The sequence below is a fragment of the Lepisosteus platostomus genome, chromosome 14 (genome assembly GCF_059453375.1).
Source record: "Lepisosteus platostomus isolate fLepPlt1 chromosome 14, fLepPlt1.hap1, whole genome shotgun sequence".
NCBI classification, from domain to species: Eukaryota; Metazoa; Chordata; class Actinopteri; order Semionotiformes; family Lepisosteidae; genus Lepisosteus; species Lepisosteus platostomus.
Genome location: NC_142624.1, coordinates 7,875,365 through 7,898,701, shown reverse-complemented (window position 1 = coordinate 7,898,701; position 23,337 = coordinate 7,875,365). Strand labels below are relative to the sequence as shown.

The following is a 23,337-nucleotide window of genomic DNA, read 5'->3' as shown; positions in this document are numbered from 1 at the left end:
AAACACACAGTAACTCTCATTCACACATTTCAATTTCTTCTTCGTGTTAATAGTAATAATAATAATAATAATAATAATAATAATAATAATTGCTTACACTTATATAGCGCTTTTCTGGACACTCCATTCAAAGCGCTTTACAGGTAATGGTGACTCCCCTCCACCACCACCAGTGTGTAGCCCCCACCTGGATGATGCGACAGCAGCCATAGTGTGCCCGAACGCTCACCACACACCAGCTCTCAGTGGGGAGGAGAGAAGAGTAATGAAGCCAATTCATAGATGGGGATTATTAGGAGGCCATGATTGGTAAGGGCCAATGGGAAATTTGGCCAAGGTAACACCCCTACTCTTTTCGAGAAACGCCCTGGGATTTTTAATGACCACAGAGAGTCAGGACCTCAGTTTTACATCTCATCCGAAGGACGGCGCCTGTTTACAGTGTAGCGTCCCCATCACCATACTGGGGCATTAGGACCCACATGGACCGCAGGGTGAGCACCCCCTGCTGGCCCCACTAACACCTCTTCTAGCAGCAACCTTAGTTTTATCCAGGAGGTCTCCCATCCAGGTACTGAATAGGCTCACACCTGCTGAGCTTCAGTGGGCTGCCTGTTGTGAGTTCCAGGGTGATATGGCTGCTGGCTAAAGGTTATGGCTGTTGTCGAGAGGTTGGGGAGGTCAAGTGTAGTACTGTATTGTTTAAAACCCAGTTAGCGTTTGGCATTATTGATAGAATGCACGTGTAGATTCAGACAGTCTATATTTGTGGACATCTTATGTCAACATGTTTCCAAATAAACATCTGGCTATGCAAAAACGGTTTATATTGTTTTGAAAAATGGATACATTTTCAATAGTAGTTACGGAGTATTCAATTACAATACAATATATTAAGTATTAAATAATTACAACATATTTAATAGCCAAAATTCATTTGGAACCATATCCCAGTTTGCGAATGGTCCCATTCATGAACAATTGTCATTGTATGAAACAGAGATTAAATTCTTGCTTACTACAGCAAAGCTATTTCAAAACTAAGAAGACTGTAGCGCGGGCAAAATGGGGTTAAGGAATTAATCCTGTGCTGCTTAATCAATGGATTTTTCTACGTTTTAAATGTGTTATGTTTGGAGAGTTTTATGAGTGAGGGTACAATGAGCCAAACCTGTCAAAAGTGGGTGGCTGTCCTGCTATATTCTGTATGTGGTGCTACATTAAGTCACTATACTTTTCCGCAGTTTGTTCTGTTTCTTCAGTGGCATTTAACTACTCCTTGATGGACAACTGTCTTACTTCTTTCTAAAACTTTACAAAATACAGTGGATAAGATAAGGGTGAAATGTGCTGTAAGTACTGGTCCCTGACTAAATAACATAGTGGCTGGAGAACCCACAATATTTGTTTTTGTAATTGATTATATTAGTATTTACAGAATTACATTTCATTTACAGTATATAAGTTATTAACTGAAGTTCAGGAGGGCAAACAATAACAAATCAATCTCACACAGCTGGAATTAATCACCATCATTACAGAAATTGGCTGAATATACTGAACTCCAATACCTCCCTTTCTGCCAGCAGCCATATCCGCCTGCAACTCACAACTGGCAACCCACTGAAGCTCTGCAGGTGTGAGCCTGGTCAGTACCTGGATGGGAGACCTCCTGGGAAAGCTAAGGTTGCTGCTGGAAGAGGTGTTAGGGGGACCAATAAGGGAGCTCACCCTGCCGTCTGTGTGGGTCCTAATGCCCCAGTATAGTGACGGGCACACTATGCTGTAAAAAGCCACTATCCTTTGGATGAGACGTAAAACAGAGGTCATTAAAAATCCCAGGATGTTTCTCGAAAACCCCGGCATCCTGGCCAAATTTCTCACTGGCCTTTACCAATCATGGCCTCGTAATAATCCCCATCTCTGAATTGGCTTCATCACTCTGCTCTCCTCCCCACTGATAGCTGGTGTGTGGTGAGTGTACTGGCGCACTATGGCTGCTGTTGCATCATCCAGGTGGGGGCTGCACATTGGTGGTGGTGGAGGGGAGTCCCCATTACCTGTAAAGCGCTCTAAATGGACCATCTGTAACAAGCACCCCCTACCCCACCCCATTTGCACTTTGCAGCTGCCCCTTGGTTCAGTCAGTCTGAATGGAGCCCGAGTCTCCTCGTCCTGTGGGAAGGAGACCAAGAGGGTTAATGGAAACTTTTTCACCATGTATTCCAAGCATTAACAAAGCATTTAATCCCTGGAAAAAAAAATACAAAAGGTAGAACCCCCCCCCCCCCAAAAAAAAGACTTAAACATCAATTAATTCATAGCTAGTTTATATACAGTACTTAGCAAATTTCTACAATTTATAATCATACAGTACTATACAGAAATAAACATTTTTTTATTATAAACATTTCAATATAAACTGAAATGTATCAAATCCTACATTTTTGAAAATCCAGTATACTTGCCATTTTGAATGTCAGTATTTCCATACTAAGATTATCTAATGTTATCTTAGTCCAATACGGAAAACAGAGCAATATTAACAACGTATTTTTGATACGACTAAATTGATAAAACAGTTTTAATTTAAAAAGGTATCAGTATAAAATGGGAAAAGTCACCAATTAAAAAAATTTTGGAGCATACTGTACATGAAATGGAAATTGTCAAATGAATTCTAAAATTTTAGTTGTTTCATTTCAAAAAACTAAAAACTTAGGACAAGTAACGAACACTTGAATAAGAATAATAAACATGTGAGTAAGATTCATTCTATCAGTATTTGTTAACAAAAAATGGAAATTGTTAAGTCTGGAAGTCTGAAATGAAACTCTTTTCTTCTCCAAGTTGAACTTTTTAATGTTAGCAGTAATTATGAAATATAAATACACACAGGCAAGTACAAGAAATAAATGAAGACTCAAAACTTACAAACGAATAATAAAAGGACAACTAAAAGTTAAAACAATAAAGTCTCACAAAGAAATAATATTGCACGAAGCAAAAAGAAAATTAAAAGTAACTACTAAAGTGAGGGGTTTCTTTTACTACAATTAATGGTACTATTATACTTCATTGTGGTTAATGTTTTCGGAAGTTTTTATTGTCCTGTGTGGTGGGAAACTAAACTGGTGAATGTGAATGAACAGATCATGTACTGTAACTCACTTGTTTATTTTTAAACCAGCTGTTCAGTTAGCAACAGAACCTTTGAAGCCGTGAGCTGCTGGCTTTCAATAAATGCTGCATTGCCTGTGTTTCTAATATACAGTTGTTTATATTATATTACGTTGACCTCCTCCACAAGCCTTTTAAGAAGTCCTGTTCTGAAGTAGCGGATTTGATTTTTTGCTGTTCTCTGAGGGCTTTCCCACACATCTCAGTTTCTTACAAGCAGAAGTGAGTTAGCGCAGCATCAGAGACAGAGGGCCGACAGCCTCTGCCCATGGATGTGACTGGAGAGGAATCACAGCAGCCAGGGTCCACAGGGACTTTGGGCTCTTCAAAGACCACAGCCACAAGTGGCCTTCTCAAGGTAAAGAAACTCTTCAACTGGGATTTATTCATACAAATCTAGACTCTTTTGAGGTACCCTTGTGATTTGGAATCAGCAATTGTGTGTGTTTTACTTCTCAGCTTGTTGTGACCAACCCTGTGATTTTCGGAAAAAGAAAAAGAAGGAAAAGTGTCACGTCTCACACTCTCCCTTGCAAACGGCGCTGCGTTCCCAAACCCACTGTTTCACACTCTCATTCCAAGCCAAGCAGCCATATCACCCTGCAACTCACAACAGGCAACCCACTGAAGCTCAGCAGGTGTGAGCCTGGTCAGTACCTGGATGGGAGACCTCCTGGGAAAAACTAAGGTTGCTGCTGGAAGAGGTGCTAGTGGGGCCACCAGGGGGCGCTCACCCTGCGGTCCATGTGGGTCCTAATGCCCCAGTATAGTGACGGTGACACTACACTGTAAAACAGGCACCGTCCTTCGGATGAGATGTAAAACTGAGGTCCTGACTCTCTGTGGTCGTTAAAAATCGCAGGGTGTTTCTCGAAAAGAGTAGGGGTGTAACCCCGGCTTTCTTGCCAAATTTCCCCCTAGCACTTACCAATCAAGGCCTCCTAATAATCCCCCTCTATGAACTGGCTTCATTACTCTGTTCTCCTCCCCACTGATAGCTGGTGTGTGGTGAGCGTTCTGGCGCACTATGGCTGCCGTCTCATCATCCAGGTGGGGGCTGCACATTGGTGGTGGTGGAGGGGAGTCCCCTTTACCTGTAAAGCGCTTTGAGTGGAGTGTCCAGAAAAGTGCTATATAAGTGTAAGCAATTATTATTATTCCTAATTGAACCCATCACATTCCCACACGCACCAGATTCCACAAATTCTCACTTCTGAACCAATTATCCAACCATATCCCTTTCCTTTCAGGATCCTCCAATTCTACCAATTGGTTTCCTGACAAAAAGAGTAAAATCTTTTCACTTCCTGTTTTAAAATACACATAGGATTTTCTTTTGGCATGCTGGCAGGCCTGGTAACAGTGTTGGAATCAGAGTTAGAAGTCCAAACCTATGGTCAGCTGTTTTACGTAGTAGGAAAACAAAGGTATGATAACATTAAAAAGGCTGAGAGGATGTTTGCTAGTAGTTAATTAATAGAAGCCAGGGTATCGGCTTGAACAACAAGCTGGGTAGGTTGTTCCAGACTCCCACAACAATTTGTGTACAGAAGTGCCCTCTATTCTCATATTAAAGTTATTATTTTCCATCTGTTTTCTCTAGTTTCTTGTTTCACTGTTCATTCTGAAGGTTCATCGGGTTAACTTTGTCAGTAAATTTGGAGATTCTGAATACGTGAATCAAGTCTCTTCTTATTAATAGTAATAAATATGTTGCTATAGAATGCTAGGAAAATTCAATCAGTGCTGTAGATTGTTTTGAGAAGAGTTGCTGTAATTATTTTTATATGCCAAAAATGTATACTGATGTCTTTGTTGTATTTCAGTAACTTTTTCAGGTGCAGCAGTACAAACTGAATAAAATTAGAGATAATTAATTAAAGAAAAATAAATATTTTATTGTACTTTGACATATCTGTTATGGTTTTCCATTAAAACTGTAAGTAGAGCAGGACTAGGAGCTAGGTTTTGTGACGAGGTATATTTTTTAGTGATTTATGTTGTTATACCTCGTACATTTCCACATTTCCAGGATCTGTCTCCCTCCCCTCCTACCACACCATTTACACCCTTGCCGCAGCTCCCTAGCTCATTCCTTGCAATAGTGAGCTGCCGTTTCTCAGCTAGGCGAGTCACACTAACTGCTCTCCACACAATTGGTCCTTGTATGGCATTTGTTAAAATCTAACCAAGCTCCTGAATTGCAGCTTTTGAAGAAAAGTGCCAAAAGTGAAGCTGAAGAAAAAGATGATGATGATGACGTCGCAGATAAAGAACACGTTTATCCAGTCCTTGTCACTAATGGTGAACTGGTGAGTTCCTCGTCATTAAACACCAAGCAAGAACCAGACTAATGGTCGTAATTTTCAAATACATTTTTTCATTTGAACAATAAAAAGTCTAACCTGGAAATTAAATAAACATGATTTTTACCAAATGGAGAGTGAAACGTACATGTAAAATACAGTTTCACCCAAATCAACACCTGTGAATAATTCTTCATTTAAACACTCCCAAATGTAGAAGCTCAGTACATAGGGTTTTCCTAACTCTAAAAATATATTTTGAAATGGGAAGTTTCTTCATTGATCTCATTGTTCACAGCTATGAGTACCGAATCATAAAGGATCTTATGCCTTTTAGTAAAGAACTTATAAAACACTAGGTCTCAGGTTTTTCTAAGGTCGAGGAGTTCTGAGCTAGTCACCACAAAGTCGTGTTCTGAAAGATGATCAAGATGATTATTATTTGTTAGCTGGCTCAGTAGACATGCTTGCTTTGCCTGTATATTTATATGCAACTGAATGCAGGGAGTTCACAGGATGCTGTTTAAAAAGCTGGGAATGTCGTTCCTGCACTGAGGAACAAGGTTAGAGAATGAACAGGCTCTCGAATTGTTCGAATGGAGAAGGGCTATCACAACCACTATTTCGTTTCTTTTTAAGACAGTGTGACATACTGCATATTCCAAAGCTTCTAGATATGTCATCATACATTTATTTCTATTAAAAAGTCTTCGTTTCTGCACTGAGGAACAAGGTTAGAGAATGAACAGGCTCTCGAATTGTTAGAATGGAGAAGGGATACAGAGAACCCCAGAGAAACAGAGGAATAGTGAGTGTAGGAAAGGGTATAGGGAGAGATAAGTTACTGAGGACGGGTAGGAACAAAATGAGAGACAAGGTCTTGTTTCTTTTTATCCAAATGCACGCAGTCATGGGAAGGGAGTGAAGGGACTGGAGTAAAAGGATTGGGAGAAAAGTGAGGAAGAGAAACAATCAGGGCGAAAAGTGGATTGCAGAATTCTGAGTTAGTTGATTTAAATACTTTTAGCTGTAACCAGGATGCCAGCAGAGAGGAAGGTATAGTAGCTGAAATGGGATCGTACCAGGGCTTGAACCAGCGGTCGTGTGGGACAGTTGGTATGAAAAGGTGAATTCTTTTGTTCAAGAAGATGTGTCAGGATCATGCCAGAGAAGAAATGCTTTGAGGATTGGAGATGAAAGGTTCTAGGGTGCTGTCAAGGTTCTTAGCTGAGGGAGAGGTGATGGACTCAAGCGAAAAAGAAATAGAGAGGTCCTCAGAGGAGGAAGGGCAGTAGAGGTGAGACAAAATGATTTTTCCCAAGTTGAGAGAAAAATGTAATTCACAGTAATATATATTTGTGTTTTTTGAATTAGAAACGGTTGTTGCTTCTAGTGAAAAGCAGAAAACCTTTCTTAAAAAAAATTAAAACTAATGACCCTGCAATTCTGGAAATTATTTACTAATATATGACATATTTAATCAACATAACCTGAAATAGATTCCAAGGCTTCAAACTACATAAGTTTAGCAATGATATTCTATTTTTATTGAACACTATTCCAGCAAGTGCTAGTGAAGATTTTGCCTGAACTATTGAATGTAGGACATTTGAATATCTGTAATTCCATGGAGAGACAGAAATAAGTCATCTGAAAGCATGTTTTTATTATGTTTTATTATTTCAGACTGGATGCTTACTAGTTTACATTAAAAACTGCAGAGAGTTCACAAGGAGCTGTATCCTTTGTACTAATCCAGAATTTTGGTAATACTCCAAAATATCCTGTAATCTCGCAGCTGGAGGTATTTTGAATTTCAATGATTGTTATGGGGCCAACATGTTTAGACTGTGCAAGAATGGGTCTTTTATTATTTTTACTTATTGTCCCCCAGGGCTAAATCCAACCTGTGCCAGAGATGTTGAGTTATAGTCATCCAAATGCCCCAGATAAAAACACATTAAATCAATCTTTATGACATACATCTTCATACGTATTAAACATGATTACAAGCATGTTGCATTGTTCTGTGAGCTTGTGTGATATTAATAACTTATTACGGTATGTCACTTACGTGACATGCCATCTCTTGAATCAATCTGCAGTTGATGTCATGGTGGTTTTCTCATTTATCTGCATGACCAAAAGGAACTCTAAAAAAAAGAAAAAGAAAAGTGAACATAAGAAAGAATGCCAAACTATTTTTTGACAAATGTGACAAGGAAGTCTGTATGCCTGAGAATTGATGAGCATTGCAAAGATTACAATCTGAAACACCACTTTCCAAAATAGCATCATGATTATGGCAACAACATAATAGCTGATGAAGAGACAGAACAACTGAGAAACATTCTTCTAACTCAGCCAAATGTTTTCGAGAGACAAGCCTTAGTTCTTGAAGTGGCCAAATAAAACAAAATGAACAGGACGCTGGCTTGTTGAGCCCTGAATACCTCAAATATGAAAAAAAAACGTTCTTATAATAATCAGCTAAATCAATCCCAGGAAGAGAGGGTACCTATAACAATCTTGTAATTTATTCATCCAGTTTTTAATTGTCTAAAATCATTACACATCCATGCACTACCAAAGAGGCTTATCCTGGTGAGTGGGTTAATCTGGCTATCACAACCACTTTTTAGTTTCTTTTTAAGACAGTGTGACATACTGTATATCCAAAGCTTCTAGATATTTGATCATACATTTATTTCTGTTTATAAAATCTTGATGTTATCTCTCTTTACTGCAGTCTTTAAAATGGTGAAATGTCCAACATGTAAATTAATAATTTTGAGAAAATTCAAGCAAGTCTAACCCCCCTGGATCTATCATTCCTACAGATGTGAAGTCTGGTAGACAGTGATGTTTTCACTAGGTGAGCCAGTTGGGAGCTTCTGTAATAGACCTGCTTCCACATTTGCAGTGCTGGTGTAGCTGTTATTAGTCTCGGCTTTTTTAGGCTTTGTCATTTCACTTAACAGCAGACATGTAGCTGACCTGAAAAAGGGAATGCTGGGATTTGTCAGAATAAGCATCGGAAACACAGTCAAATGCACTATTACTCAGCCCTGTAAAGATCCCAAGGCAGGAAAATCAGAGATGCCCCTGAGTTTTAATGAATGGAAGTACTTTGCAGTTCAGGTATGTCCTTTTTGTTTTGTTTTTCCACTTTCCCCTAAGTCTGCATTGTTTTCGTTAATGTGTTCAGTATATTGTGAGAGATAATATTAGAAAACCGTGGTAGTTTGTTTTTAAGAATCAACATCTTTAAAACTACCTCTATATAAAAAAGGACAGTGATTCTCATATATGGAAGAGCAAGTAATGGGCCAATTCAGTTCAAAGAAGCACAACTGGTAATTTTACTTTCGAAACTGGTACCTTTCAATCCAGTAGAGTCATGAGGTGTCTTAATACTAGGAACCAAGGTGCAGAGTCATACATTCACTTTCGGACTGTTTCTGGCACAGCTCAAACCGTGAGGAGAAATGACGATGGAGAGAGATTTTAATTATTAAAGTCCCTCTTCAATATTGAAATGGAGTGGAGTGCCTTTTCACTGATGTTATACCGAGTCATAACATCTCATTAGTATGAACGGAACCAGTGACATCATTGCAGGGGTCTGTCCCTTCTTCTAAAGTAGCCACAGCACTGACAAGCTCGCTTGATCTTTCGAGTTCCTATATCTCTACTTCAGTATTGCTGTCACCTTAAACCTGCTGGGAGATATATATTGTATTTCACTTCTCCATGGGGACCCCAGTACAGTATACTGCATTCATAGGCTTAAAACTCCAAATGGTGGAATGACTGTGTTTGGTCAGAACTCATTTTCTCTTCATTTTTAAGAAAGAAGGCGAAGGCAAACCTGTCATGATTTTGCAGTAGTTAGGAATCTTTATTTCGCTGCCTAGGGCCCCTGAAAAATGTCTGATGTTTTTGAGCAGCTGGAATTTGAATTGTTATGGTTGAATATTGTTCATACCAAGAGCATCCCTTTTCCTATTCTGATATTCACTGTAAAAGAAGAAGTTGTTCATGACTGTCTTAAAAGCATTCAGAAACACCTGTATTTTATAGTAGAGTAATAAGTAAGGATATGCTGCTATCACTCTATTTGGCTCTTGAGGGACCTACGGAATAAATTTACTAACATTTTTTACTGAACCGGGCTGTGATATCTTATATCTCTGCAACTGTATCCCCATCACATGCATGCTAACAAATATCACTGGACAAGCTGGTTCTGCTTGTACTGTAGGTAGAGTGTAGCTCAACCCCATCACAGGTCCAAAAGAACCAGAATCACTTCTGGAAAGTGGAGGTGGGTTGTGTACTGGTCAGCATACCGCGCACGGATGCTCTGGTGGATCCACGGCACAAGACCCGACTCTATGACTTCCCACCAGCAGCACTTCTATCACAATATGTCATAGGAATACTGTCAGGATCGTTACTCCTCCTCTTAAGGGCGCTCCAGCCCTTCCTCGTTCTGTCCCATTCCCCACACCTGTTCCTTATTCCAGCCCCTCTTTAGTTCCACCTTTAAAGCCAGACGCAGGCGTTTGCCCGAGGCTTCTCATTGAATCCTGTTTTGTGAGAGCCCGGGGTCCTGCCGCATCTGGCTCCGTTATGGTTTTAGCTTCCTGTTCCTAATTCCTTGCCCCACCGGTCCCGACCCGGTTCTGGTTTTTAATTACTTTGGATGGATCCCCTGGTCTTGGACTCTGCCTCCTGTATTGGATTTCCCTTTTGGATTTATGCTTGGATTGTTCTCCCCGGACTCACTTCCCCTGGACACCTGCTCACCTCGGACACGCCCCCCTGCCTCCTGACCCACTCCTGCATGATATTTTTCCCTATTGTTTCTTCACCTTCCAGATTGTGTCGTCCGCATAGGGCCCGGAAAGAACTGATCCTGACAAATACAGGACAATAGCATCTATGTTCTGTTGGTGGCCCTTACAGTAGGTCGCTGTGGAGGTTGATAGTGATGAAGAAAATGGGAGATCTCTAACGCCATGCCCCATCCCTCCAGTTGCTATATTCACACAATTTCTCTATATTGAGGGAAAACCACAGTGAAGATCTTCCTTGAGGCAATACCATCTTTGTCCGAAGTTGCGCATCACCTGGACGCCCAATTCCTTTAGCGTGCATAGCAGCTATATCTGTCCACCAATCAGCGACCCTTCACCTCAGTCCTACACACTCTAACAGGGTCCCTCAACTGAGCAACTGGATTCGATGGCTGTACAGTTTGTAGTCTTGAAAGAAGCCTCTTCATATTGTCCATCACAACGCCCCACAAAGTAAATGAGCTCTAAGCCCATGGTGGGAGAATCTTCACTGCTCATGGCCCTGAACCTGTTGCCACTTAGTGTCATGATCGTAAGCCCCTCCTCTTAAGGGCGCTCCGGCTCTTTCTTGTTTGTCTTGATTTTTTGCACCTCCCTACAAAAGCCAGATGCTCCCACCATTCCAGGCTCAGCTTTGGAAGATGGACGCCTGGAAGCCCGCCTACCAACGAGTCCTGGGTCCGGGGCTGGGAGCTCCTGGCCCCGTTAACCTTTTTTCATTCCTCCAACCTTTCGCCGGATCCCGCTCCGGCTTTTAACTTCTGTCATGCCTCTGTCTTGGATGGACCACCTGGCTCTGGACTCTTGCCTACTCTGGATTACCCTACGGACTCCCTTTGGACTTGTTTGCATTGGATCATGCCCCCCCGAGCACCAGCGCACCGTCGACACACGCCCCCTGTTCTTTTTCCAGCCCCGATCCCAGTCTTCTTTCCCCGTGTTTGTTTCACTGCCCTCCGGATTCTGCCGTCTGCAGAGGCTCCTGAAAAACACTTCGTGACACTTAGGCTGAAGCTGTACTTTAGAAGCCTACCTCTCAGATCATAAACAAGCCAGCTCTACCTTTGGCTTTCTGACTATATGTAGCTGTGATGAACCTAGTGCGTCTCTCAAGACACATAAAATGCACAACACCATTGCTGTGACCCTGTAGTTCACCCTTGGACAGTGGACATATGAAAAACTGCATCTTGCTTGACCACTTTGGACAAGAATACACCAGACGCCTGATCTCCTTCTGTATTCCTTTGAATGGCACCCCCCCAGCCAGACTTCTATATGGTTGATATTTAATCCTTTCCATCTATATTTATCCAATTCTACAACCTTAATGTGCTAGATCCCACACGTTTTCCTGCCACTGTAGGTACCAAAACCAAAACCATCAAGCTCTAGCAGCACAACCAAACTCTACCTGCAGCTGGTTGTCTGCTCTTGAGTGTTAAAGGTACCTCATCCACACAGGTAATGACTGAATTCTGCGTTGTCTCCTCAACCTTATTTTATCAAAAAGATATACAGTCATCAACATTTTTGTGGTCTTTCTTGGCTGATCTTCCCACCCTTTGGGTAAAATGGCATATACTGTAGTAGCCTCTGTCACCTCAACGTCAAGCTAAGGGGTAGTCTGCTGAGATGTGGCTGGGTCCCTTCGGACCAATTCCATATATTGTATCAATATCACATCAGTGTCAAGGCACTTCACAATCACTGCATTCGTTGTCAAGGAACCAAGTTTGTAAGATCAGGATAAGATCAGACCCATCATTATATTTCTGAGATTGAGCAGTTAACTACCCTACACAGGTTAGGGTGAGAGATAAGAGAGGTGTGTGCAATGATGGACATGAATGTTAATTAGCCCTTCATCCAATCACTACAGGAAAATCCGAACTCTTACTGCTTCTCATTTTATCTTTATACACATACTGTATAATATTTACCTCTGATGAAAACATAAGGTATCTTCACAGTGAAAAAGACTTCAGCAATGATGTCAAAGCAACAAACCAGTTCATCCATCCATCTTCCAATTGTCCCTACAATAATTGTGAGGGAGTCGAAGCCTATCCCAGCAAGCAACGGGTGCACGGCAGGGTACACCCTGGACAGGACGCCAGTCTATTGCAGGGCACACGCAGATGCAGACACATCTGTTCACACCAGGACCAATTTTCCCAGAAGCCAATTGACTTACCAATATGTCTTTGGACTGTGGGAGGAAACTGGAGAACCCAGTGAACAACCACACAAACTCCACGCAGATAGGACCCCAGGTCTGGAATTGAACCAGGGGTCCCAGCGTAATGCTACCCACTCTGTTACCATGCTGTCCAACAAGCCAGTGAATAATGGTAAATGCAGTATTAATTTACTGACCCATGAAGAATTTAGCCCTAAGATACATACTTTGCGCGACTTTACTGCGTCTTTTTATAATTGAATAAAATGATGGGGGGTTTTCTTGTTGACAGAAATTTCTGTTTTGTGTAGTCTTATGAGTCTGTGTGTCCAACAACCAAAACTGCTTTCTCAGGCGCTAGCAGTGACCCCTAGCATTCCATTGATATGGATCACAAGGAAGGTTAATGTACAGTATTTCTGGTTTTGTTGTCTTTATGTATGTTGGTTTTTGGGGTTCCTAACCTGTAGTTCTCTTCCAGGCACCCTCGTCATTGGCTTAGGAAATGTGATTAATTTTACAACTGAAAACTGACTTTGATGAGTTTATTGCTGCATAATTAGAATGGGTGTACAAACGTCAACAAAAGCATTTCACTGAGTGCGTGAATGTTTGTTTAGAAAGCGGGTCCCTTGAGGCTGGGATGTAACCAAAGCGCTAAGAGAAATCCAGTACAAGCACAGGAAGGACCTGACAACAGACACCCCAGTCAGTGTGAAAAGGGATGGGTCAAACAACATAACAAACCAAGCCTTTAAAACAGATTTCTCACTTCTGTCTTACTAATGAAAATGTAGATATGACATTTTATATATATTTACTGTATACTTTATAGGTTTTTCAATGCCATTTTAATTTACTTCTCCAGTCAACTTGCTGGCAATAACATTTCAGAAGTTTCTAGAATCGAAGTTTGCTGAAATCGTCAGTGTGGGAAATATCAAGCTAATCCCAAATATGTGAGAATACACTCACAAGAATTCAAGCAGACAGGGAAATAACATCACCTGTGTTTCTTATACTTCTGTATTAGCGTGTCTTTTCTTCATCTTAGAGCGATTTGGTTAAGTTATTGGAATGAAAAACAATTATCATTGGGGAAAAAAACAAGTGCATGTTTTATTTATTCTTGCCCTTTTTCTAGATAGCTAAACACAGCACAGATGACAGGAACAAGCTGGTGGTGGAATTGATCTTCTTTGAGCCTGAGAGTGGCATGCCTAAGCTTTTGGGCAAGATGACCTTAAACCTTCTGGATATCGTGCATGTGAGATACAGTACACTGTTTCTGGGTTTTGTGTGGGATTTCTGTTTTACAAGGCAGAGATGGGACAACCCTATGGTCTATTTACAGCAGGCGGGTATGGAATGTTGTCAGAGACTTGCTAAAAAACACTTGCTATAATTGCTGACAAAGGTGCTTCTACCAGACATTGAGTAGGCCTGAATATGTACACAATCAACATATTTCAGATTTGTCTCTTTACCGTTGGCTGACATTTACTGTAACTTGTCTTACCCTTAGATGTTTTCAGCATCATTCTGAATAAATGATTAAGTTTGATAAAATGTCTATGGGTTTTATGTGTAATTTCACAAAATGGGACACCACAGGATCCGTCTGAATACTGTATGTTTGCAAGAAACTATTCTGTTACCTTTACGTTGAGAAATTAAATGTAATAAACTACTTTGTGCAATACATTTAAAATCATAGGCTATGTCAGTGGAAAAATGTAACTTAATCTGTTTTATACAACCAGACAAACAGAATGTGAGTAGAGTGGGATTAATAAAATACAACTGTATTTTCAGAAAATGACATTCACCGATCTTCATGATGTGAAGCTTAAAGGACAGGTAACCGGCTTTTCAGTTTCTAAGATGTTGACAACTATAAAATTCTGTATTTAATAATATATCTTGATATCTTTTTTTGAGATGTGAGGTTAAATTAGCTTAATACATGGAGTTTCACGATCATTCAGAAGGTCCTGAATAAAGCATTTGTATCAGTTTATTAAATGAAAAGAGAGTTTGGTGTTAAAAGAAATGAATCCATTCATTCATGGGATTCCCATATACTGTAATAATAATAATAATAATAATAATAATAATAATCCTTGGGCAAAGAGTTCCAGAGCTTGGGGGCATAGCAGGAGTAGCCCATGCAATGTAGACGGGCTTGGGGGACAGTAAGGAGGGCAGAATTTGAAGAGAGGAGGATGTGATGTGGGGAGTAGGGCGATAATAGTTCAGACAGGTGTCTGTGAATAACATTTATATTTCAGTGCAGTAGTCCTAATAATAATGACAACATGTGCAAAATCCTTCTATAGTTTTTGACATGCAAAGACATGCGAGTGTCCAAGCATTACGCTGAAGTCTATACTGTATAAAAATAATAAAACTCTAACACAATCATGAAATCATAAAATGCAATTCCACATTTTCAAGCCACATTCTCCTACCAGCTCTGCTGAAGTTCCCACTTTCACATATAATTGGGTGGAGCAGTGGCTCTGTGGCTAAGGATCTGCACCTGTGGCTGGAAGGTTGCTGGTTCAAATCCTGCATCTAGCAGAGGAATCCTACTCACCTGGGCCCCTGAGCAAGGCCCTTAACCCCAACTGCTCCAGGGGTGCCGTATAAACAGCTGACCCTGTGCTCTGTGCTCTCTCCCTGTCTGTGTGTCTCATGGAGAGCAAGCTGGGGTATGTGAAAAGATAATTCCTAATGCAAGAAATTGTAAAGGGTTAATAAAGTGATGTTGTTGTTGTTATTATTATTATTAATGCTGTCTGATATAAGGCTCCTTGTTGCTATTCTTTTCACTGCTATTTAATTTTCCTCCACATACCCCAGACCAACTTTACATCAGAAAGTGGAATTCCTGGAGTACAGCCCAGTGCTATTTCTGTTATTTAGCTTGTTTATAAAAGCCTTAAATAAAAAAAGATGGTATACATGCAAATGTTATTTATTATTAGGATGTTATCACTTGTATAGCAGACACCCTTTTCAAAGGTGAGTGACAATACAGAAAAACTTATATTAAGTGGAAGTGGAAGCAGATAGTATAGATACAGAGCAATATTTTAATTGGTTTAGGGTCTAATGTGGACAATATTAAATAAGAATTTATAGATAATACATTATACATTTTTATTATTATATTTAATGTCTTAATGTGTATTTTGCATTAACTTTTAATATGTGATTTATTGTTATGGTTTTGTTTTTAATTTGCACATTTCTAACAATTAATCTCAGATGTCATTTTTTAACTATGGTTATATAACTGAATGCTTAGAAATCCCTCTCTCTGCAAATGCAGATAATATGGTAAAGCAGATACCATGTAGAAGTATGTAATAACTGTTTTTATCCTTAAAGGTTATTTGTAAGATTGAGCTGGAGATCTCTTTCACCTATGGGTCCTTGGGATATGGATATTCACATCAGGTATTGTACCCAGACTCACAAGACCTGTACTATACCCTTTTCACCATTTTCACTCTTTTTAATCCTGTACTTTCCCAACATCTGGATCTGGACTGGATCCTAACTGGAATCCAAGATCTTCTCCCCCTAACAAGAAAATTAATATTACTGATTCCAATTTGTAGAGAGCAGAGTCATTTGGATCCAGATCTATTGTGTTTGATATCTGTCTCCGTTTTGCATCCCATTAATTATTTGCCGGGGACTTTGTTATAATTAGTTTCTTCTATTATCGAAACTGATTTATTTCAAATTTCTATTCTTCTAAAGATTTCATCTACTCCATCTATAGATGCTTAATGTATATTCAATTAATAATCAATTAACATATTTGTTAAGTTCAGTATACTGTATATAGATATGTATTATGAATTCATTGCAAAGCATATAGCATATTTTAAAGGTACTTTAGCATGATTACTAAATACAGTTTCTGCAGATACAACATATGATAATAATGCGTCATCTACTGTATATGCACTTGCTATACTGTATATTGATGCTCACCAATTAACTTGTGAACATCACAGAGTATTTTCTACTATTACCTCTATTTCTTGTAGTTTGTTACTAATAAATCTAACATTAAGATACTAACGTAATGACATTTAATAACCTGATCCTTTGATGTTTTGGTTTTGAAGCAAAAGGCTTTAAAATACAATCATTCAATGACTCCTCAAATTCCCAATTACAAGCTAGATTGACCACATCGAGCAGAGGGAGAAACAAGACTATTTTTCAGGGAGTTTTTGAATTTTTATTTCAATAGTGATGAATGGAACAATGATGCATGTTTAAAGGAAGAGCCAAAATAAAGAACTCATGCAGGACAGATAGTGTTATGTTTTTTAGCGTCACAGAACGATATTTAATATTACTTGGTAATACAGTTCTGATCACAGTGAAATGCATCAACTATCTTAACAAGAATATAATACAGGAAGTCTGGTTCTAGAGTTTCAATGTTTCATGCTCTTTCCTAGCTGAGACACCCACAGAAGGACCTACAAACAATAGCGGAAAGATCACAATTCTTAAGGATCTTTCCACTGGAGCAAAGAAAGGACCCACACTTGTAAGACAACCTTTTCTGTCTCCGCAAGCTGTATCCATGAGAATCTTTAAGGTGGGGCACAGTATTGCATATTACTGAAGTTGTACATGATGCAGTTTCAACTTTGCTTTCAGTAATGTGACCACCGGACGGCCATCGGAGTACCCAGAATTCCTGTCTCCTCATTTAAATGTACAAGTTGGAAGCCCAGCTAAATCTGAGCACAATATCTTAAGCTCATCTCCAGTGGAAGACCTTTCCATTCCTAAAATGTCTCAGATGGTTCTAGAAATAATGCAGACTAGGAAAAGGTAAAGTATAGTGGTAGACTTAATAATCACCAATTTCCTTTCAGAAAGTGATTCATAGCCTCTAAAGCAAACTGTTATAAAATTGTATGACCTAACATGTTGCAGCCTACCATAGACATCAAAGTTTCTATTTAAAAGTGTGGAATTGTTATCACAATGAATGAACATGATTTTTTTACAAATCCATTTGTGACAATTGCAGCATTCACTTCTCTGATAATTGTAATAAGGGAATTATTGCCAGATCTGTTTCTGTGATGCCTGCTAGGCTGAAGGTCGTCTGCTGTCATCTGCTCTTGACAGAAAACATTTCTGACTCCTGCTATACTCTCTTAACAGGACAGTGCCCTCTCAAGTCATTACAAGCAGCATAGAGTATGTTTCCTAGGGTGATAGTAGTCACCTTTGTAATCTTACTGTCACACCCCACACTCTCCCTCTCAAACAGCCTTGCATTCCCACTGTTTCACAATCTCATTCCTAATTGAACCCATCACATTCCCACATGCACCAGATTCCTCAAATGTTCACTCCCAGACCAATTATCCAACCACATCCCTTTTCCTTCAGTATTTGAAGTGTCTCGTGTCTCGTGTCTCGTGTCTCGTGTCTACTGGGCTCATTGCCTCCCTAATTGACCAAGCCTCTGGATTATGTCTTTTGGATTGTGCCTGTTCTGTTGCGCATTAAGCGGGATTCACGGTTCCGCATAAGGATCCTCCTATTCTACCAATTGGTTTCCTGACACTTACTGTATTGATTAAAACTGCATGCGTGGCTACACTGAGATTTTACAGTGTGCGCATACTTTAGTCTTGGGAGTGTGTTCTGTTTTATTCTTTTACGTCTCTTCCCACATGTAAAGTTAATTAAAAGCCCCACAAACAAACTGTGTCCTGTAATCAGTGATCCCATCTGTGGCCACAGGTTGAATGAGCTCAAGAAGGTTTACGAAAACTTCCAAACGCGAGGCGAATCTATCCAGTTCATCGAGAAATTGGTGATGAAAAAAGGACCTCGTCAAAATAATCCCCCCAGAATGTACAAGAAGTTCAAGGTAAGGGAACAAATGTGGTTTTATATTTTGTGTGGCTTTAGAGTAAAACGTATCAGACTGTTGTACCAGAACAGGAGCCAAGAGCCGTCGTGTGGATGACAGCATCTCACCGGTTTGAAAGAAAGAAACAAAGGCAAAGCATTATGAGAGGTGAAGTGGGGTGCCACTTGTACTGCAGGTCAAGAAATATTCATGCACTGATTAAAGGTGGGCGCAGCACATTGGTGGTGGTGGTGGAGGGGAGTCCCCATTACCTGTAAAGTGCGTTGAGTGGAATGTTCAGAAAAGCACTATTGAAGTGGAAGGATTTTTTGTTTTGAAGCACAGATAGCACACAAGAAGAAAAGTCTTTCCAAAATTACGTGGCCCCAGCAGGGGGCGCTCACCCTGCGGTCCATGTGGGTCCTAATGCCCCAGTATAGTGACGGGGACACTATACTGTAAACAGGCGCCGTCCTTCGGATGAGACGTAAAACCGAGGTCCTGACTCTCCGTGGTCATTAAAAATCCCAGGGCGTTTCTCGAAAAGAGTAGGGATGTAACCCCGGTGTCCTGGCCAAATTTCCCATTGGCCCTTACCAATTCATGGCCTCCTAATAATCCCCATCTATGAATTGGCTTTATCACTCTGCTCTCCTCCCCACTGATAGCTGAAAAGGGCCCAGAAATGGGCATCTCGCACCCCAGGTTAAGAACCACTGCCTCATCTCTGAACTGGCTTCATTACTCTGCTCTCCTCCCCACCGATAGCTGATGTGTGGTGAGCGTTCTGGCGCACTATGGCTGCCGTCGCATCATCCAGGTGGATGCTGCACATTGGTGGTGGTGGAGGGGAGTCCCCATTACCTGTAAAGCGCTTTGAGTGGAGTGTCCAGAAAAGCACTATATAAGTGTAAGCAATTATGAATTATTATTATTATTACAATTCAAATGAATACCAAATGGCTCTTCCAGTTGCACGCAGGAGGAGAACTCAAACCGAAAAATGAAGTGAATCCCAACTAACTGTTCTGAATGTCCTGCAGACATCGAAGCAGTGGGTGACTCAAAAAAAAAAAACTTCAAATGGAAGTGCATGACGATCCACTTAACAGCATAGTAAATAAATCCCCAAAGCGCTCTGAACTCCCATTTAATCGGGTTTTGCATTTGCTTTTGAGCTTTAGATTGGCTGATCCTAGCCTCTTTAATTATCTATAGGTTTGACTGTCCTTGCAACCTTACACATTTCTTCACCAGAGTCTGTATAGATTTGATACCTTGGTTGCTACGCCTGTCTGTATCTGTGTGGCTCCTGTAGGTGAACAAGTGGAAGAAGGCAGCAGCTCTTATCCCCATCCTGGTGGCCGCAGTAACCCCAGAGGTCAAGAGCAGAGGTGCGCTGGCTCACTTTAACATTTTATTGGTACCTCTTACGGTTTCTTCCACATTGTGTGGCAATAAAAGTTCAAGTCTTATCTTCCTGATAGGCTGACTTATCTATCTTTTGCTTGTCCGGATCCAGCCATGCATTGATCACCAAGTTCACAAAACCTTGAACTTAATTTGAAAGAGGTTTTAGTTCCTCTAACTATAGCCAGTGCTGAAACTGCTATTGACTTAAAGAGTTCTAGAACATTACGTTAAATCCCCCTAACCATAATTGTCATCACTAATTCATAACTAAGTTAATAGAAATTTAAGTTTTCATTAACTTAAAGTTTGTGTTTTTCCAAACCACAGATGTTGCTGTTCCACTGATGAAACACGTGTCCTTCCAGAAGGTACGATTATATCATTGTTTTTACTGTTTGATTTAGAAAGAAAAGTGGGTTTTTTTTATACTTGCCAATTTGAAATTCTGTTAATTAACTGTTGTTCGATCTGGCTGTGCTGACACACCCTTGCTAGCCCAGGAGAGACTGACAGGATCATACCACAGACTTTTATTAGTCACAGTGATTCTTGGTGCACAGTGCACTGGGTGCTACCAAGTTGACATTAACTACTGAGCCCCAGGAGTTGGTAATGAAACCTGAAAGATCTCCAGGCTAGTGAGGTTAACCTAGCATCCAACAGGAATCTCCCCACCAAAAGCATCTATTAATGTACTCTGGATTTGAACCAGCAGTCTCCCAGAGGGCCTGTGCTGTGTTCCAGCTGGAACCTCTTTTTCCCCACTATGATAATCTGGAAGTCCTTTTCTCTTTATTGGTTTTATCTGTGCTCTTACATTCTGTATCTTCAGTATAATGGTGAAACAAGTTGACACATGAAGGGATAGTGTGCTTAGTACTTTGGCTTTAACTTGCCTGGCTGAGGAAAGCCTGACAGCACTGGTTGGAGATGGGGGACGTTGGTGTGGAGGAAGAGGAACTAGAAAAGAAGTGCTCTTTTATGCACAAGGAAGCAGAAGTGCGAGATTAGAATTAGACCTCCACTCGAGCTTCTGTTCAATAGCAGCATTAGTTGTGGCGTCTGATGTTCGGACTGTTCAGTTTTTGACAGTAAAAATAAAACAAGAGGCAACTACGTGCAAGAGGTTTCCCATGGCTTCAAATTGTCAATCGCTGCATCAGTCAATCACTGGTGCAGCAACAATGAAAAATGTTAGTGGAGTATAATTCCTGTGTTGAAACCACAAGAATTATAAAGAACAGATAAACCAAAATGTATATTTTTAATGTGGAAACAAGCACAAAAGTGTAATAATATAATATAACCTAATAGCAGATGCTTTAGTTATTATAATTATTATTAAAGCTTCCTGAAGAAGTGTCAGTAATACCTTTAAATATCATGTATGTAAGATCACTTTTTTGGCCATATACAAGGTACTTTGACTTTAAGCTACAGTTGGTGCTAGCCATCAAGTCATTTACAGGAAAGGAAAATGACATTAGGTCTAGCACAAACTGTGGAAAAATTATATTTGCCTCACAAATGGAATAATCCGAATTAAAACAGTCGACAAGCTGTCGAAAATGGGAAGTAATGAAAGTGGGCAAATAGGAATGTACACTTCTGCTTACTGAGAGTTACTGTGGGGTGTGGGTGAGGGCTGAGATGCCAGAGGTGCAGTCTGCAAAGGTGAGTCAGGTACAGAAGAAGATCAGGAGAAACAGTTCTGATTTTTCTGGGTCACTCAATCTGATAAAGCGAAGTAAGGGCTGATAACGAACAACCTCTGGATTTATCAGAGGAGAAGAAGGGATAAAGAAAGTCTGGTGGAACAAGAGGAACAGCGAGGGTGAGAAGTTCAGGGAGAAATATGAGGGAGGAGTATTTTAAACAATGGTATGGAAGAACTAGGGTTTTAAATGAGATTTTTTGCAGCCACAGTAAGCAAGGGGGATCTAAACTAGTTCAGCATTCAGAAGCAAGGAAGAGAAAAGACCAGGCATGCCACAGGATTCTAGATGAGTGGGAGAGGGTCAATGACATTGGCACAGAGGCTGATCAACATAGGACTCTTGAGCAGATGCACTAGACTAATAGTGTAGCTTAAGGGAGGAATCAGGGTGGCTGATCAAGAAGGAGATATAAGGTAAAAGCTCCTGAACTAAGAGATGTGTAGAATAGGTAAAGATAAGATCACTTTATTGGCCAAATACAATTTCTTATATTAGGAATTCGTCTTTTCACGTACCCCAACTTGCTCTCCATGAGACACACAGACAGGGAGAGAAGCTTGGGGTCGGAGTGCAGGGTCAGCCATTTATACGGCACCCCTGGAGCAGTTGGGGTTAAGAGCCTTGCTCAGGGGCCCAACGGAGTAGGATTCTTTAGCCAGCCGCGGGATACGAACCAGCAACCTTCCAGACACAGGCGCAGATCCTTGGCCACAGAGCCACCGCACCACCCGTGGTAGAGAATGGTGGATTCTTCAAAAATCTGTAAAAAAAAAACCAGTCAATAAGAATGAAACGTAATTGATAAATAGACAATGTTTTCTGTATTAAACACAGCTGACATTTCTATTACCTAGGATCCTGAACAAGGCCTGAGAGAACACACAACCGTAGATGTTGCGGGTCTTTTAAAACACCAACCGCCTGAAGAGGACAGCAAAGCAAACAATGTTCTGGAGAAAACAGATACAGAAGAGTTACAATTAGCCGGTACAGCAACCTGCTCCACTGATACTAAACCGAAGAAGGAGGAACTACAACCTAAGAAAGAGATTGAGGATTCCTTACAGTCACTGGACAAAAAGCTGTCTTCTCTGTCACTGAGCACCTCTCCAGCTCCAACCAACCAAACTGACAGCCAGACATCCAGGTTGTCAAGGCCTGACAGTCAAAGAGTGGACCATGACGGGGGTCAGTCAGCTGAGGACCGAAAAGAAGAAAAGGAATCTGTACTGCGTACAAATGTGCCTGTTGTCCCAGGTGGTATCATTTCTGTATCAGTCTCACTGACCAAGAGCTCCTCAACGTCAGTAATTTCTAAGAACATGCCAGCCCAGGATCAAGATAAAGTAAGTATGGCAGTACAGTCCTCTCCAAAATCTTAAACACTTTATGACATTACTGGAAAGTGTATGTAAAGTGTATACAGTAGATCTATATAAACTTGCTATTGGGTGACACAGAGGTTAACACCTTCGTGTTAACTCCAAACCGTATTCACCTTATTGGCTTCCGCGCCGGTTCACTGCCTCCAGGGCATTTATATTTCGGTTCCCGATGAGGCTGAGCTGTGTCTAGTTGTTTCTCTGGGTAGACCCTTTCCAAATACGGGTCAGCTGGTTCTTCTTGGTGGCCATTTTGCTCAGGTCTATGTCGAGTATATTAAGTAGGTCATTCCGAAAATACCGGTTATGAATGACCCTTCCCCTGGTCATCTTACACTATGAACTGGCTTCATCACTCTGTTCTCCTACCCACTGATAGCTGG

General features: G+C 40.6%; 1 protein-coding gene across 1 annotated transcript; it reads left to right on the top strand.

Moving 5' to 3' along the window:
• Positions 1-3,457: 3,457 nt before the first annotated feature.
• On the top strand, positions 3,458-22,734 carry LOC148648836 (cation channel sperm-associated targeting subunit tau-like). Its single transcript, XM_088606639.1, has 12 exons — positions 3,458-3,538; positions 5,388-5,492; positions 13,675-13,797; positions 14,346-14,390; positions 15,927-15,995; positions 17,021-17,112; positions 17,226-17,402; positions 18,330-18,459; positions 19,760-19,835; positions 20,182-20,222; positions 22,427-22,559; positions 22,712-22,734. The coding sequence occupies exons 3-12, from the start codon at positions 13,747-13,749 to the stop codon at positions 22,732-22,734; spliced, it is 837 nt and encodes a 278-aa protein (XP_088462765.1). The 5' UTR covers positions 3,458-3,538; positions 5,388-5,492; positions 13,675-13,746.
• Positions 22,735-23,337: the final 603 nt, after the last annotated feature.